General features: G+C 40.0%; 1 protein-coding gene across 2 annotated transcripts in view; it reads right to left on the bottom strand.

The window, feature by feature from the left end:
* The window catches only part of ALS2 (alsin Rho guanine nucleotide exchange factor ALS2), a 2,167,716-nt gene that overhangs the window by 557,571 nt on the left and 1,591,289 nt on the right, over positions 1-18,856 (bottom strand). For both annotated transcript variants that reach the window (XM_044075110.1, XM_044075111.1), the window contains one exon: positions 9,438-9,571. In XM_044075110.1, coding sequence (XP_043931045.1) covers positions 9,438-9,571 — 134 coding nt within the window. The remainder of the gene's footprint in view (positions 1-9,437; positions 9,572-18,856) is intronic.

Raw genomic sequence — 18,856 nt, 5'->3', positions numbered from 1 at the left:
GGGTGAATTCAGAAGGTATCCCAGAAACACTATATTGTGAGACAGAATGAGAGAAGATTTCTCTATTTTCAGCTGAAAAGTCAGGCTCAAGAAAAGGTTTTTCACCCAAGCTAAAGATTCTAGACAACACTTGAAAGAACTGGCAGAAATAAGGCAGTCACCTAAATATGGAAAAACATGCACTACCCTGCAAGTTGTAATGGGCTACAGGAGCCAGGCACTTAGTAAATATTCTTGGAACTGTTGAGAAACCACCAGGTAAAGCAGAGAAATGAAAATGTGTATCAGGCACATAAAATCATAAAAAGCATTTGGTTACAATCATATTTTAAATCTAGAGTTACTAAAAAACTAAGAGGTAGAATAAGAGGCAATACAAACTACAGAGTGAGCATTCTAAACTTTTGGACTTTGATGTGAAGGTTTAGAAAAGAAAGGTCTAGGAAAGGTCTCCAGCTTTCTTCTTTTTTTGGCAAGAGAAAAATTACTGAATAAAATATTTCCTCTCTGTTACCCCCTCCCTGAGACAACATGTGCTCTAGGATAGTGGAGACGGGAAGTTTGACTGGATGAAGAGGAATCCTTTGAAAGGAGGAAGGGAATCCTGCCAGCTGTAACCTCTTTAAATGATTTGTAGAACCAAGTGTTTGTGAAGTTATCTGGTAGTACAAAGGAAAGTGAAAACCTAGTCTTTGGGAAAGCTTTAACTAAACTGGAAGAAAAGTATGCAGGATATTTTGGCAAGGAGGGTTGAAAAATCTGTGTAATTAACTTCCATCATGCCTTTTAAGACCCTCAGCAGAGGAACAGCCAAATACCGCCTACCTCTTTATCCAGAGAAGAATTCAGAACCTCTGCTTTGATATCCTCTGGTATGCTTCTCATCACTGACCCTGTGGCAGCTGCTTTATAAATGGTATCAAGCGTCATAAGCACATTTTAGAGAATGCTTCATTACCTGAAACACAGATGCAGATTACACTACTCAGAGAAGCCTTAGTCTCTGAAGAAGGGAGGTCCGCAAATAACTTTCTCATATTGTCAAAGGAAGTCTTCAGAAATGTATACATGTGAGCCTTGACAATTCTCAATTCTAAAGGTTAATGCTGTAGTAGTACCGATTTTCTTCACAAACCTACCAAAGGGAACACCAGCTTATGGGGAAAAAAAAAGGTCTAGCTGCCAAGAGGAGTTTGGCAGAAATTAATTTTGGCAGAGAAATTATTGCAAGGTCTAACTTGGGGTTAGAAAAACTGTCAGGCAAATTGATGGATGTGAATAAAACATCCTCTAAATTGGCAACAAAAGAACGTGCAAGAAACATTAATATCTTTGCTGGGATTATGGTATTTCTTTTTGTTTTTTTGTTCTCACTGAAAGAAGTCCTCCATTCTGGCAACAGTATCAGAAAAAGACAAGACTTCAGGAGTGGGATCTGAAGAATAACTTTCGCCAGAGTAAGATTTCCCATTCTGTGGAGTGGGATCTTCATCTAGGTTAAATTCATGACCCTCAAACTTGAAAATCAGAATCTGGGGGGGGGGGGGACTTTTCCTTTTTACAAGAGGGTAATATTCAACACTTAAAAACTGAAAAAACTCTAGATAAACTTTTGGCAAATCCCAGCCTGCTTTAGGTGAAGATAAATGTCTAGCTTTAGGTTTCCTTTTTCTCTGGGAGAACCCCCCAAAATAGTGAATCTTGAAGGATGGTCCCCTTCCCAGGAATGGAGATCCTCAGACTGGCTGAAAGAAGGCCTCACCAGGACCCTTCTATGACGCTTAATTGAAAAGGGCAGCTGAAGAGCCATAGAAGATGTACCTGCCTCCCACTTCCTTAGTCGCTTCACAAGGAGCAGCACCAGTGGGACTGAGATAAAGTCATAAGCGGTCTGATAAAAAAAAGATAACGCCATAGCAGAATCACCCAGCAGCATCTCAGGTAAAAGGGAAGCCAGAATTAAGATTGAAGCCTCCCAAATACCTTTTGCTCTTGCTGTTTGGGGAGGGGAAATATGAAGTTTACAAGACCCAGGTCCAAGTTTTGTCACAAAAAGAGTCTGGCAAGTGGCTAGTGAAGCTGTGAAGAGTTGGACATGCCTCATGAAAGTTAGTTTTATTTATATTTTTTAAGGTAATCTCCAAACATATTTGCTCCAGCCCCTAACAACACTTTTTGACAAAATGTAACACATTTCCTCATAAAAATGAGAAAACGGAAGGGAATCTCTACAGGAAACCAGGATTATCGGTTTTCTGGAAAAGGTATCTGACAAACAGGAAGTGGAGTTTAGAGAAATCTGTGAAATAACCTAACTGGAAAAGCAAGTTTTAAGGTTAAAAAAAAAAAATCATGAAAATTCCTCACCAAAAGTTCTAGCCCCTAAACCCAAGATTTGACAAAACAGTTTAAAAAAGTTATTTTAAAATCATTTTTAACATGGAATCATTTGAGGTAAAAGCTTTAGTGACAACCATTAAAAACACCAGTTCTAGCATCTAGCTAAATTTCTGATAGAAAAGAAAAAAATTTCTCCTCAAAAATTAATGAAGTGAAAAGTACTCTCCCAACAGGGTGCTTATCTGCCTAACTACAGAAGAGCACTAGCCAACTCTGAATCACTCAAAAGTTGGCAGGGAAGAGCACAGTTCAACAGCAAGTAAATGTTGATGTTTTGGTGCCTATCCACTGATTTTATACTGCTCTTCTCAATACAGAGTCTAGGGAGCAAGGAAGGTGCCCTAAAATCTTTGGAAGCTGGCTGGTCTAATCCTTAGCAGGATATGTTCCATATAGCTTAGAGTGATCAACAATGATCTAAAAATGACCATCAACTACTTCAATGAACTGTAAAAGCTGGGCTCCATTATAAGAGATCCCTTGGGTTAGAAATGGCATTGTATGCTACTACTTCAAGTCTCTGTCATCCAGAGCTGTAAGAAGGACCAAGTCCTCCATGCTCTGTAAATGTCAACATCACAGTAACTTAAGAACGTTCGTTTTCAGGTAGAACTCATGCAATTTTACCAACTTGTTGCTAAAAGATACTCCCTTGGTTGGATATGCTCAGAATAAAAAAACGCCTTTAAAATACTCTTTTAAGGCTGAGATACTCTCAAGAAGGGAATAACACTCGGCCTCTTCTGCATCAAAGATTAACTAAGGGAAATGGAAGGAATATGTAGATAGCAAATGGGCAGAGTTAGAATTGTATTCATGTTCTAATGCAGGAATTTTCTGGGTGGTGGTTGAAACAAACTGCTCACTTTCATAACAGACAACTGCACTGCTAAACAATGAAGGCATCCTACAACAGAACTTGGACATCAGCACCTACAATGAAAATTCTGTCCCTGAAACCTGAACCTGAAGTAAGTGTGTGTGTGTGTGCGCAGGTGTAATAAAAGAAAACATACGGAAGCATACTGTAGTCAGAAATTCAAACTATTCTCCCTTGGGCACTGAAAAATAAGGGACTGAACTAACAATAAAATGACTGTTTTTCATAAAGTACAGACTGGGTGTAAGATGTCAAGTCTTTATATGACCAGTAGAAACACAGAAAAGTAACATGAAATTCTACTTTTCAGCTCTCCTGTTATCACTCCTTTTTTGGTGCAGGGAACCTTTTTAAGCAGACGTAAAGTCATTCTTCACATAGTTAATTTCCGAGTGCTCTGGGTGGTGCATAAGATTTGGATTACCAGAACATGTTGCAACCACAAAGTTGCAACAGTCACTAATCTTTGAAGATAACTCACTAGTTTCTAAATGAAAGGGCAACCCCAAAACTGGGCCCACACTCTGCAACGAAAGCCACATGTGAGACCATAGGAAAGAGCTGGCAGCTGGTGAGGACTGCATCTTTTTAGTAAGTGAGTAACTTCCTGCCCTTTCACTACTACTGTCCATTTGTAGTAAGTTGCATCTTCCTGATGGTGTGGCAGGGTCCTTTTCTTGTGTGGTAAAATTCATAGACAGACAATGCCCTGTACATGCTCTTGAAATTCCGTAATCTTTCCATATACCTTGCTGGTAAAGTTTGTTCCTGAACAAGGAAGTTAAATGCTAACTGCTGTAAATCAGCTAGGAATTCCAAATAATTTAAATGAGCATACTGTTCAAAGGCATGACAAATACTGTCATGTGAGACTGAACACAACTTGTAGGGGGAAAAAATCTTTTGCTTGACTACAGTTGTCAAAATTCCTTAAATGAGGCAACAAGCATGCGGAGATAAACTTTCAGTGATGGCCCTCATAACTCATGCTGTGGTAGGAAATGTTGCTTAAAATGAAAGAATACTCTTTGGAAGGAAGGGCAGACTGCCAGCAGTTTCTAAGGTATCATCATCTAGGCCTCTTTCACCACAAATATGTTCACTGGAATGATTTGTGAGATGAACCACATAAGTGTTACGGGAAAGTTCAGGTACTCGGGCATTTCTTATTTTTTGCATCAACAGAATAAGGAATCAACTAGACCTGAATCAGTGTGGGTTTAAAGAACATAGGCAAACATTTGACAATATTAACAGAACCCTTATGATTCAAAAGCATGTGGTGGACAGTATTAACGATAACAGGCTTGGATGCTCAACAATCATTTCACAGAGTGCGCTGGGAATTTATGAAGAAATAATTTCAGCCATTTGGGTGTACACAAGCATGGACAATATGAATATTCAATATCTACAGAAGAGCTCAAGCAAGGGTTAAGTGTGGTGGTGAGCTGTCTAAAGCATTTAGTCTTAACATGAACCAAGAACAGTATACAATTTCACCATTAATCTTTTCATTGTATTTAGAGCCACTAGCCATGGGTATAAGACAACCAAACCTAATTGTATATAAATGTAATAAGTGTATATAAACTAACACACACACAGCTTCTTACCACCTATAAACTTATCCAGCATCCATCTGCCTGTCCAGCACTAAAAAACATTCTACACAACTATGTTCCCAGTCAGTCATTCTGAGCCAGTGACCAAAATCTCCTGTCTTACAAACCTAGCAAAACTGATTGGTACTGTCTCTGTACTCATACAAAGCTGATAAGGCCTGGAACTTCTTACCTGTATCCATCAGGTCTATACTCTCCCTCCCACCTTGCAAAATCACTCTGAAAGACTTCCCAGCTAAAAATTGTACCTGTTTTTGCTCTAAACCAGGAAAAAACTACATCTCTAAATGTGAACAAGTACCTTTTCATTCCTTATACCTCCTTACTCTCCCTCCTTCACTTACTTCCTTACTGCAATCAAATTTTCTTCCTCGACTTTCCCTCTAAATATACCACAAGCCTGTTTTTGCCTTACTTCATACTGCAGTTCCTGTTTGTATTAGACTAACTTATCTTTAATTTCTCTACAAACTGTCTAAAATTCCTCTAAATATTAAACAATTGCCATATAATAACTTGTATCGATTCTTAACCAATGTTATTGTATTATGTCTGACTTGTTAATTATTTAAACTGACATGCTTTTGTTTTACTTCTGAAGATTGAAATTATTGTTTTTAAAATGTTTTGTAATAACTTGGAGCTTTTCTCTCCAGACCTCCATTGAAAATGAGCTTCCACCCAATCAGACTTTCCCAGTAATCAAATGTCAATAAATAAATTTGTATTAATGACAAAATATCACTTTTTGTGGACAACATAACATATATTAACAATCCAAAACAAGATGCAATAATTATATCTGATAAACTGAAATACTTTTATAGTACAACAGAATATAAAGTAAATGAAGTAAAAACAAGGGTTACAGTAATGAATTATGCCTCAATGCATGGTTTTGTACAGACCTTCCCCATTTTATGGGGTCATGACAATATGGAAATTTGAAAAAGGATGTTGAACAAACAGCTAAAGAAATGTGGAAAAAATATTCAAAAGATCATAAAATAAGAAAAGACTATGAAAATGATTTATGGCCATCAATAATACGATGGTTTTGGTCTTACTGGTTCTACATGTAGGACAGACTTATCTACATCAGCTCAGAAACCAGATATGGAAGAATATGAAAAAAATAGTTGGGATAACAAAAGAGAAAGAGAGCAACAAGAAAAACAAATACTAAAAGAGGAACACAGTGATTTGAGACTTCCAGATTTGGAGGCATACTAGATCATGCAACTTATATTAAAATAGTTGAGTCAGGACATGGAATATATGTCCAAATGGAAGCACATGATAGACATACTGTCTGCTGAGGTAGCATCAGGATTACATTTGAACATCTCTAGGAAATGAACTTAAATTAGGTACAGCTTTATACACAAAATTATTACGCAATCTTTATGTTAAAGGAAGCTAGACCTTGGAAAAACAGACCACCACCGACAGGTTATACTATACACAGTAAAAAGAAAGACACAGAAAAACATGTAATGAGCATTAGGAAAAGAAACAAAAAACAGAGATTTTAGGAGTAGATAAAGATGAAGTAATAAAAATAGGAAGAAACTAGGCAAACTTTTGGGTTATCAAACTCTGATCAACTTGCATATACAAGTTGAATGTTAGATCTCAAGGAAGATATACAGAGGGTAGACAGTAATTTTTTAAAATCACAAACAGATTTTATAACTGTAGCCAAAACAGAAATCACAGAATGGAAAATAATTTTTTGCAAAGTATATATGGCAATATTAGATTTTAGAAGACAATACAGTTACAAAGGCAAAAACAGCATGAAGATAAATAAGGCCATGACAGATGATCAGTGGAGGGAAGCAAGTTTTTCTTGGAGATATCCTACACATCATCCTATTATTTTTAAACATCTCTATTAAATTTCCATATTATAATCAGTGACACAGGTATACATACATTAACAGAAAACAAATCATACTAAAATTTTCTTTTATTTTCATGCAGTATACATGTATGTTTTTTTTAACAATTTTCATTCACTCCACATTGCATAACTTGGTCTATTTCTGCCTTCCCTTAAGCGTCACTCGTCCTCCTGAACATTGTTTTCCATGTATTGTTTCTACAAATTCCATTTACTTCTATGCAGTTAGCTCCATCCCTTCTCTAAACATCACTTTATGTTCAGTACTTTAATAACACTTGGTTTAGGTTTAGATTTTGATTTCTTTTTCCCAGCAACTGTTTTTTTTGGCAGTCAACAGCATTTAACTTAGTAAAGCTGTTGTATGTATTGGCAATTCAGATCTTATATCCCAGCTCAAAGGAATCACTGCCTTGGTTACATCTATTTGCTCCCCTAGCATTTCTGACATAATACTATTGTGGGGAATTTTCACAATCTGCAAACTTCTTACATACAAAAAAAATGTTCCTAATTTTCCATCTCTTTCCTACAGCTCTAGCATTTGTTATCTACCTGAGGACAAATTCTCTAAAGTCTGTTTGGGGTATAAAAAATACAAATGCAAACACTTCCATTCAAAAATCTTAAACCTTCTGGACTTAGCTGCATGCTTGGGAGCCATGCAGATATCCTCCAATTGGTCCTTTGTAAACTGACATTCCAGTCTCTCTTCCCATCTTTTCTAACCACCTCTGACTGTTACAGCTGTCATGTAATATTTTATAAGCCCTACTAGTTACTTCCTTTTAACAGCAGCTTCTGTTCTAGAATCATCTAAAAACTTTCAGTGCAAATATTTCACTCAGCTCTCCATTACCCCTTTATCTTTCCCTTTATTTCGATACCTTACCTTGGTAGGGAAGGCAATCTCTAACCTACAGTCCAAACTTCTGCTTGACCTCACCCGACTCTATTACCTTTCCCTCTCCAGTTACTTCCTCCTAATACCTTGCTTCCCTCACTAATGTTCTCTAGTAAATTGCAGCTCCCTTTTGTCTGTGCTCTATACCCCTACTGGCAAAATCTCCTTTCTCCATTCCTGTATTGGCTTAGTTTTCAGAATACTTTCTACTATTTTATAAATAAAATATCCAATACGGTTGTTATTCTCCTTAAGGATCTGCATTGAAAGCCTACTTTCTCCTTATTTCTCAAACTTCCTCTGTTTCATCATCATCATCCCTTACCACTTTCTCCACCTATACTTCTAGACAAAAATGTAATGTAGTACCAGAGTGAAATAAAAAAGGTTTCAGTGTCTACAGAGAATGCACTGAATTAAGGTCAACCATTCAAAATAATATAAGAATCCAATTTAATTGAGAACAGTTTAAAAACTGGGATTTGCAAATAAATTTAAAAATAACATTTTTCCAGAGCTTATGTAGAAGGCTCTATTCCTGAATTTTTCTTATTTAACATGACAACTCCAAGATTACTGTACCAGGGGTTAGAAGAACTGCCTCCTATATCCTCATGTAAGTAGCAATCTTGTTTGTACCAGTGCTGCTTCAGCTACTTGGCATTTTGCACAACTGGTTGTCTCACAACTACTCCTGGCTGCATAAGGTTGATAGCCTAGTATTTAACTATGAACCTAATAACCTATGAACTCACTTTGCAGACTATTAAAACCCTAGATAATAACTGTAAGTTAGAATCAAACTTGTACTTTATATTTGTTAGGTGAAGACCTTAATCATTATGGCAAACCCACGCGCTGATGACAGAGTTTTAAAGGCCAACAGCTTTTTCTTTTGAGTTATACTACAGTTCAGTCAAGAATATAAAGCTATAGATGAATCTAGTTAGAAAATTAAAAAAAATATGGCAATGAGGTTTACAACTTACAGTAGTTACACTGTATTATTAAATACACGGACAATTTCTGCTGAGATGGCAAGGACCAATAGGCGAGTCCCAGAGACAGAGATAAACCATTTTAAAGAGATAATTCTGTGTGCAGTACAGTAAAAATAGGCTGACTGTATTATAAGCAGTAAATATGGGAAATAATGTAGACTGTGGTGGATGAGTGCTCTACCCTAAAATGCCAAAATCCATGAAATTCCATGTTTCCCCAATACTTATACAGCCCAGTTTTATGATTTATCATTACTTCCCCCAGAAACATGTACAAGCAAGGATCCTGCAGATGACTAAGAATACTAGGCTAAGCATACATCACACCATGAATACAGTATATGCACTGTAGTTGTTGCCCAGCATAATCAGATGCACAGTTCATATCTGCAAACTGTACACTCTGCAATATAATCTGTAAGGGGTGTCAGCATCCCCCCTTAACACCCAATTTTAAATTCTCACTATACAGATAAAAAACAAGAAAATAGTGAATGCTGTAAAATTTAAATTGCCACTGGTACTGCATGATTATATACCACTAGAAGACAATAAATTAAACTGTCAATATCAATATGATGTTCCATGAAAGACTGCCAATCAGCAATAACTTAACTATGTGCATGAAATCTCTCATTTATGCTTGAAATCATAAAATGGCCTAATGTTCTTAATCACCACATCAACACATGCTAAAAGAAAGGACTTTAGTCACACTTACTTTCTGGCTGTCTTTTCTTTTTCAGCTTCAAATGCATTTGACTTTAAGTATGTTCCAGTGATCTTAATTCCAGAGCCCCATTCTCCACAAAATGTGCCCTCAATGTAGTCTCCATTAGGCATGTTAAGAGTTCCCTGAAATGATAAACCAGAAAATTAGTCATAAAAACTGAGCGGGATTCAAGGAGTACCACAAGTGTGACAAATGATTTAAAAATAAATATATAAAGGTACACTTCTGAAAGCACTGTTTGGTGGATCCGTATTCTCTGTATACATGCAACTCTAAGAAATGAATTAATAGTATAGTCTGATATAATTGCTCATGATACATTTATAACGACCGCTGCTGCCTTAAGTTTTTAATCTATCTCGAGGCCTACTCTCTGTTGTTTCTGGTCTGTCTCAAGCCAAAGCTGTAATAACAGCTATTGGGGGTTAGCCTTATTTTGTCTTGCTTTACAACAATGGTTGCAATTAGGCTATCCTAAAATAGTCACAGTGTTCTATAATTAGAGCTTTATTTAAAAATAAGTGCTTTTGTCAACAGACTTCTTCAGGTCTACCACAGCATGTCATTGCTACAAAATATATACAGTCAGTTACTTGGTGAGAGAGCAGGAGAAGTTAAAGCAAGCCAGTGAGTCATTCTGCCAGCATAAGGAAAACATTGCAAAGCGTTGTAATGCAGGGAGTAGAAATGTCACTGCAACCTGAAATTGCTACAGAGCAGTGAACAAAAATGATAACCAGAACTGATGAGAGGGAACTGCTCAATGACAAGAAGAATTCCATCAGAATGACTTAACTGCAGAAAATGCACAGCCTGAACATAATTCTAAACATTCTGCAAAGTTAAAACAACAATATCCAAAAATGTAGAATTCTAATGAGCAAGTTAGTGCCGAGAAACTGAAATGTAATATTTAATTACAATAAAGAAGAAAAAGCAACACTCTGCCAGAGTTCTAAACTCACTAATGTCCATGTAAGACAGAAATTTCAAATAAAGAAATCTCTGCAAAATAGATATCTGTAAAAGTAAGGAAAAATAAAACTGACAAATCTTTTGAAAAGGGACAACTCCCTAGGGTAAGAAAATAAAACTATGAGATATTTGGCTACAAAGAAACGAAGGTTTAATGCATCACATTCATAAAGTAAAGCAACCAGAACAAGGGGACATGGCAGAAACTACAACTGACATTAATGAGTATTGGAATGAAGTGTCACTCTTATCAGAAGAATTAAACACTGAGACAAGAGTGCCTATACTTGTAACAGAGGAGGCAGCACCTTCTTCTTAATGACTGACTGACTCTGAAAACACCCCAGAGTTGGCAGATCTCAGTGAAGATAAATAAGGCCAGAAAAACTTTACAAAGGCACAATGACACTTTAAAGATAGCATGGGAAAATGTGTACAGGAAGAAACTGAATGAAATGTTCCCACTGGTCCAAGTTCTGAGTTACAAAATAATTACACAGAATAAGTAAAGACTGAGAAGTACTACTGTCAACTATTACAGTCCCAAACTTTCAGAAACCAAGGATGATGTTAGCACACAGTCGTGTACTGGGAGGAGAACTAGGCATGGAGAAGACTGAAGCATAACATCCTACCGAGGTTTTACTGCCCAGGAATAATGAGAGAAGTTGAAATCTTCAATACGTGACACCCTGAATGACAGACGACAAACCCTTCCACCCCAGCTTTAAATTCCTTTGATTCCAATGTCTATCACAGAGATGTCATTGGATAAAGTTGGGCCACTGGTAAAATCCAGAAATAGGTTTCAATACATCTTGGTTATTCTAGACTATGCAATTAAAACCCAGAGACTATCACCCTGTGTAAGGCTAATATTAATTCTACAGCTAAGGGGCTAATATTACTACTTTCCAGAACAGGGATACCCAAGGAAAACTCAGTGATCAAGGGATTATTTATGTCTACAGCAATGTATCAACTGTATCAATGCTTTAACATCAAACAATTATAAACCTCAATGCACCATCCTCAGCTGGATTAGTGAAGGGTGTTTATGTGAATATTAAAAACCATGCCGAGAAAAGTTATTGAAAAAGGCTATAAAAACTGGGACTGGTTTGCTTGTTTATTTATTTAAATTTGTTAATCAGGGTGGATCACTGATCCAACAAGTCTAATTTCAAGCTACACTTGAGAGAAAAATCTACACAATGACAGAACTGAGATTACATTATTAGTCAACAATAGTTTACAGGAGTAATGCAGACAATGAGATGAAGTGAGAACTGCATACAAGATATAGAAGTAAACAATAAGCAAAGGATGTACATGCATACATGAAGAAAAGCCCAGGAGAGATTACCATGTAAGCAAGGAGATCCAGACTGGTTAATACCATACCTTCTGTTTGCTATTAGAGATGTACTACAAGTGTCAAGAGTTTAGCTCTTGTGAGTTACTATGTGGTAGATAGCTCAGTGGACTGTTAAAAACTGCCATACAAACTTGGGAAGAAGAGGAAACCCCAAAGAATCGCCGAACACTACAACCTACAAGTCATGCTAAAAGAAGTGATATCCATCATACAGGAACACAGAGCAACAGCCCAGACTATACAATAAGGGCTTTATAAATAGAAATGGAAGGACCAAGGAATTTAATGCTGAAGCTTTGGAACTCACAGAAGACACGTTTTTGGCTAAATTGCAAGGTCGGTCAGAAAATATAGCAAAACTAAATCATGTAAACTATGGGGTTGCAAGGTTGATCAGAAAATATAGCAAAACTAAATCATGTAAACTATAGGGTTGGACAGATTGACAAAAGAAGCCAGAATAGATATACCATATTTACATTATGAAACAATGGAATGAAGTGCAGACCTCTGGAGTTAGTTTAATGGCAGAAACTGATGGAACTGGTAAAGAAAGAAACCGGCCCTCTCTGTACCTGAACAGTAGAATGATGAGACAACTAAATCCCAGAAACAAGAGATATCTATTACATATAAATGAAGAGTTTTCAGAAAGTACAGTTGTGTACACTTACCATAAATGTAAATGTTCAAGTGTATTCACTGTTGCAGTCATCACACTTGGGTTATCTGCCTGCAGATAGCCCTCAGTCAGCCCAAATACCAGAGTCTGGGGATTTCTGTGTCGGATGCTGTTGCCTCTTCCATGACGTCAGGTTGTCAGGGGTATAAAGCATACAGCTGACGCCATTACATTCGTTTTTCCTACCCCAGATGTCAGGAGCCCCCAAAATAGGACGTAATTACATGGTGTGGAACACCTCCTGTAAAAAGTAAATACCACTGCCATAAGATATGACCAAAAAAGAGGATAGGTAGAAAGTATAGAAAAGTCAGGGGAGCTGGAGGGAGGGTAACCAGGACTGCAACAGTGAATACACTCGAACATCTACATTTATGGTAAGTGTACACAACTGTACTATGTTCTTCGGGTTTCACTGTTGCAGTCATCACACTTTAGTTGATTCCCAAAACTGAGGAAGGGTGGAGGCAGTCAAGAAGTATTAGGACTGGCTAGCAGGCCTTGTAAGACTGCTGTGGCAAATCCAGCTCTGGATTTAGAAAAGATAGGTAAGTGGTAATGCTTGGTGAAGGTGTGTACAGAACTCCATGTTGCAGCTTCCAAGATGTCCCTGGTAGGGCCTCCCCTGAGAAATACTGTAGAGGTTGAGGTAGCCCTAGTGGAACAAGTTCTGATCACCTGTGGGGTATGTTTTCCATGGTGTTTGTAGCAGAAATGGATGCAGTGTGCTATCCATTTGGACATGGTTTGATTTGAAATGGCCTTGCCCTCTGCCCCTGTAGCAAAGCTGACTAGCAGCTGGTCCAATTTTCTGAAAGGTTTAGTCCTGTCAAGGTAGAACCTGAGCTGTGCACGTCCAAGGAGTGTAGGATCCTTTCCCCTTTATTCTGAGGATTAGGGAAATAGGTTGGTAAATGGATGGACTAGTTTGAAGCCACACTGGATACCACCTAGGGCATAAAAAAGAAGTTATGTACTCACCGAACCACAAAAGGAGGGGGAGTTTCCATATTTATCAAGGATATCCTCACCTCCAGGTTAGTGGCATTGCACAAAGTATCGGAGACCATCCATGTGCAACTAACAGTGGGCAAGACTGCTTTTCAGTTTATAGCATCCTACAGACCACCCTCTCAAAGTCAGGAATCCCATTCGGCTTTCCTGAAAACATTGGAAAACATGAAGATCTCTCCGAACACCATTATATTGGGCGACTTCAACTACCCAAACATTGACTGGGAGCACTACTCAAGCCCCAGCACCTTAGCCCAAAGACTCCTGGAAATTATAAACTCAAATGCTATGGAACAACTAGTCACCACTCCCACAAGAGGGGACAACATACTAGACCTGATCATTACCAACATGGGGACTCTATGCTCCACACCAGAAGTATATCCCCCATTGGTAAGATCAGACCATAAATTAATTTCACTGGATGTCCACATCCCGACCCCAGCCCCAGCCCAGAAAATCACAGTGAAAAACTTCTCAAAAGCGAACTTCTCACTTCTCAAAACTGAAGTGGAATCCTTCAAGGCCCCAGGGCCAGTGAAAACTACAGCCCAAACTGCAGAATCCTATATAAATGCATTCTACGGACATCTCCAGGAATGCATGGATCATGCTATCCCAAACAAAACCAAGACCCAATCATCCAAAGGCAAGCGTCCAGTCTGGTGGACCCCTGCCATAAATAAACTGTACAACAGGAGGAGGAAGCTACTACATGATAGAGCAAAATCCCTAATAGGGAAGGCATCTCTGATCAGTACTAGCAAAAAATTACGATCCCTCATAAAATCCTCCAAGGCCAGCTTCGAGAGAAAAATTGCACAGGACACCAAAGACAATCATAAGGCTTTTTTCAGTTATGTTAGAAACCTGGGATGCAACTCCCAGACTTGTTCTGAGTTGATTCTAAATGACAAAAAATACACTGTACCCACAGACATCGCCAATATCCTGGCAGACAGGTTCAGTGCAAACTTCTCCACCCCCCCCCCCCAAAAGAGCAAGTATCTATCCCAGCAGAGGGCTGTCTCCCAAACATCTCAAATGCTCAGGTGAAGGCTGCCCTCTCCAAAGCAAAAAACACTGCTTCCATGGGACCAGGTTGCGTCCTACATGAACTACAAGAGGAACTAATCCCTCAAATAAAACAGCTATACAATCTCAGCCTCACTACAGGATATGTGCCCACAGAATGGCGTACAGCAACAGTGGTCCCACTCCACAAAGGTGGAGCCTCTACGGACCCTGGAAACTATCGCCCCATAAGCCTGACTAGCTTAGTCTGCAAGGCTATGGAGAGGATCATCATGGAGCTCATAAACAAAGACATTGGGGACCTACAGACACTAGATCCTACCCAGTTCGGCTTTGTCAAGGGCAGATCCTGCCTTTTGAACCTGGTTGACTTCTTTGAAACAGTCACCAAAGCCATAGATGAAGGGAAGGTAGTCAACACAGCCTATCTGGACCTTGCAAAGGCATTTGACACAATACCCCACTCGGGCATCATAGATAAGCTATCCAGCTTAAATATAAACCCCTATGTCACAAGATGGGTCGTAAACTGGCTCAAAGACAGAACCCACAGAGTGAGAGTTGCTGGAGCCATGTCAGACTCGAAACCGGTCACAAGTGGCGTCCCACAGGGTTCTGTCCTGGGACCACTCTTGTTCGGTATATACTTTTCCGAGGTACAGGCAAACGTGGGAGGACTATGGCTCACCAAGTTCGCAGACGACTGCAAACTGGGCACCATAATCAACTCTCCAGCTGACATAAACATCCTTCAAAAAGGTCTCACAGAGACGGATAACTGGTGCCAGCGCCATGGTTTAAAGCTAAATGCCAAAAAATACATAGTCATACCCTTTGGCAAAAACAATGTGCCCACAAATTACCACACAGGCGGAAACCCATTAAGTACAGAAAAAGTTATTAGGGACCTGGGGACCCAAGTTGATAGCAATCTCTCCTTTGAAAACCACATTGCCAAAGTGGTTAGAAAGACCTTCTACATAGCCCACCTCATCACGAAGGGTTTCACATCTAGATCAAGAGAGGTAATCGTGCCCCTTTATTCATCCCTCATCAGGCCCATCATAGAATACAATGCCCCTTTTGGGATGTAATTAACCCGACACCTGCAGCAATTAGAAAGACCCCAAAAGTATCCCACCAAGAGGATCAAGGGTCTCAAACAGATGCCATATGCTGCTCGGTTAAGAAAACTCCAGCTCTACTCAGTTGCATACCGCCTACTTCGAGGCGATCTATGCCTGACATACAAAGCTATGTCAAATCCAGAATTAATGGACATGCTCCACCTCAGTAAATCTAAATCCCTTAGAGCCACATGCTCGAGGGACTTGAACCTTAGCACAGAAATAAATAGAACTTGCTGGAGGGACAGGTTCAAAACCCAGAGGCTCCCTTCGCTCTGGAATAGAATTCCAGTTCATGTGAGGCACAGCACCTCACTGAATCTCTTCAAGAAGAATCTCGATAAGTGGATGGGGGATCATAGGTTTGTCCCAGGGATTACTCCCGTGTCACTATTAGACAGAGGCACAGTAAACTAAACCTTAAAAAGGGCACAGTATACTCAAATCAAGGGGTGGCGTAAGCCATACAAAATCGGGCTAGGCTTATAATTGCCCCAGGGCAGATAGCCTAGTATGAACCTATGAACCATAACGTTCCATGTATGTAGTCCACCTCGCCGAACATCATTACGTGTGGGTTCGGAGCTGATCCTCGGCGCCGACTCGGCCGCTTAGAAACTGGGTCCAGTGTCCATGAGTAGTCTAACAGGTGAGGCCCGAGAAAAGGGAACCAAATCTGACGAGGCCAGTAAGGAGTGATGTGGATCATCTTGCTTCCCAACAACATTGCTTTCTGTATGAACTTGGGGTGAGTGGAAAAGGAGGAAAAGCATAAAGGAGTCCCGGGGGCCAATCGTGGACTAGTGCATCTCTTGGGGCTCTCCCGGAGGGGGGATGAGGGAGAAAAAGGTGCTGCATTTGGTGCTGATGGGGCTGGCAAAGAGGTTGCAGCAGGGTTGTCCCCACTTGTGGAAGATCATAATGGCTATTTTCTGGTTCAAGGACCATTTGTGGGGTAACAATATAGCCCTGCTTAGCTTGTCCGCTATCACGTTGGAAGTCCAAGGGATGTGCATTGCAATGAAAAAGTGTTGGGAAGAAATCACCCAATTCCAAACTTGCAGGGCCTCTCGACATAAGGGGTATGATCTGGTCCCCCCTTGTTTGTTTAGATACCAAATCACCGACATGCTGTCGGTCTGGATAGCTATCGTCTCTACAGGGAGAAAGTTGTGAAGTGCTTGCAATGCTAGAAGCACCACTCTCATCTCTAGGACATTGATATGTACATGGGCCTCCTGATCTTGCCATGTGCCTTGGACAGTCCTGCCAAGATAATGCCCCCCTCCCCTCATCTGGGAGGCATCCGTGGTCACAGCAGCAATGGGTTGGTGTGGTACAAAGGGAGTCCCTGTGGTAAGATGACCTGGTTGAATCCACCAGCGTAGATCCATTTTGCAAGAATCTGTGATCAGAATCTGGTGATGTAGAGCAACTGCTGAAAGGTCCACTGGGATGACAGGAGCCATTGGAGTATCCTCATATGAGGTCTTGCTAAAGGTACTAAAGGTTCCGGGCGACGTCATAGTTCCGAGATGCTGCAACATCACCTTCGCTTTGACTCTTCGAAGGGAAAGTATCCTGCAAAATTTCCTGCGCAAGATTCTGTATTCTGTCTGTAGGTAGTCTGGCTGTCATAGAAACACTGTCTATGTTTGCTCCTATAAATGTTATAGATTGAGTGGGCAAAGTTGAGGATTTTTCCCAGTTTATAGAGATTCCCAACTGGGAACAGAGCTTGATTGTGGAATCTCTCGATTGAACTAGACGATGCCTGGTGGTGGCGGTCAGGAGCCAATCATCCAGGTATGGAAAGACTTGGATTCCCTGACACCTCAAATGAGCTGTGACTACTGCCATGCACTTAGTGAACACCCGGGGGGCTGTGGTAAGACCAAAGGGCAGCACCCGAAAAGTACAGTTTTGTACCTACCATAAATGTAGATGTTCGAGGATTCCATTGCTGCAGTCCTAACAATTGGGTATAGTCCGCATCCAGTCGGCCCGAATACCAGAGTATAAGGCTGACGTCGGTCATGGCGCATTAGACTGACGTCAGTACGTCAGGGTACTAATGCGCATGACCGGCGTCCTATCCTCAGTCTTTTCTTGCCCCAGATGTCAGAAGACCCTAAAAGGACAAGGCCCAAAAAGCCTGCACCAAAACATGAACAATATATACAAAAATATAAGCAGGTAAGCTCACCTACACTACCACCCCTAAACACAGAGGGGAAGGAGGGAGGGGAAATTGGACTGCAGCAATGGAATCCTCGAACATCTACATTTATGGTAGGTACAAAACTGTACTATGTTCTTCGTCTTCCATTGCTGCAGTCCTAACAATTGGGTAGAATCCCAAAGCAGAGGTAAGGGAGGCTGGCAAATCATAAAGAAGCAGGAGCTGACAACATGCCTTGCAAAACAGCTGTGGCAAAACCAGCCCTAGACTTAGAGTAGATAGGAAGGTGATAATGCTTAGAGAAAGTATGCACTGAACTCCAAGTAGCTGCTTCCAAAATATCCTTAGTTGCCACCCCCCGTAGAAATGCTGTTGAAGTGGCAGTAGCCCTAGTGGAATGAGGCCTAATCCCAGCTGGAACCTCCTTGCCATGATGGGAATAACAAAATGCAATGCAAAAGCCAATCCACCTAGAAATAGTTTGTTTTGACACAGGCTTGCCCTGTGAACTCAAAGCAAAAGAAACAAACAACTGCTGAGACTGTCTAAAATCCTTAGTCCTGCTTAAGTAATAACGCAATTGCCTGTGTACATCTAAAGTATGCAAAATCTTTTCCCCTTTATTCTGGGGGTCTGCATAAAAAGTAGGCAAATGAATAGTCTGGTTTAAAGCCACACTAGAAACCACCTTAGGCATAAAGGAAGGATTAGTACGTAATGATACCCTATCCTTATGGAAAATCAAAAAGGGCTCGACTGCCATAAGGGCCTGCAACTCAGACACCCTTCTTGCAGAAGTAATAGCCAACAAAAAAGCAGTCTTCCATGACAAATATTTCAATTCAGCAGTAGCCGCAGGCTCAAAAGGTTGTAGAGTAAGTTTTTCCAACACAAAATTGAGATCCCAAGCAGGAGTAGGAGCTCTACGTGGGGTCTTATATTCTTTGCCCCTCTAAGAAACTGCTTGAACAAAGGATGTGAAAACAAAGGTGGGTCACAATCATAGTGAGCTGA

The sequence above is a fragment of the Protopterus annectens genome, chromosome 6.part0, assembly GCF_019279795.1.
Source record: "Protopterus annectens isolate FY-2018-M chromosome 6.part0, PAN1.0, whole genome shotgun sequence".
Taxonomy (NCBI): Eukaryota; Metazoa; Chordata; order Ceratodontiformes; family Protopteridae; genus Protopterus; species Protopterus annectens.
Note: the sequence above shows the minus strand (reverse complement) of the source record. Positions and strands in the feature narration are given on the sequence as shown.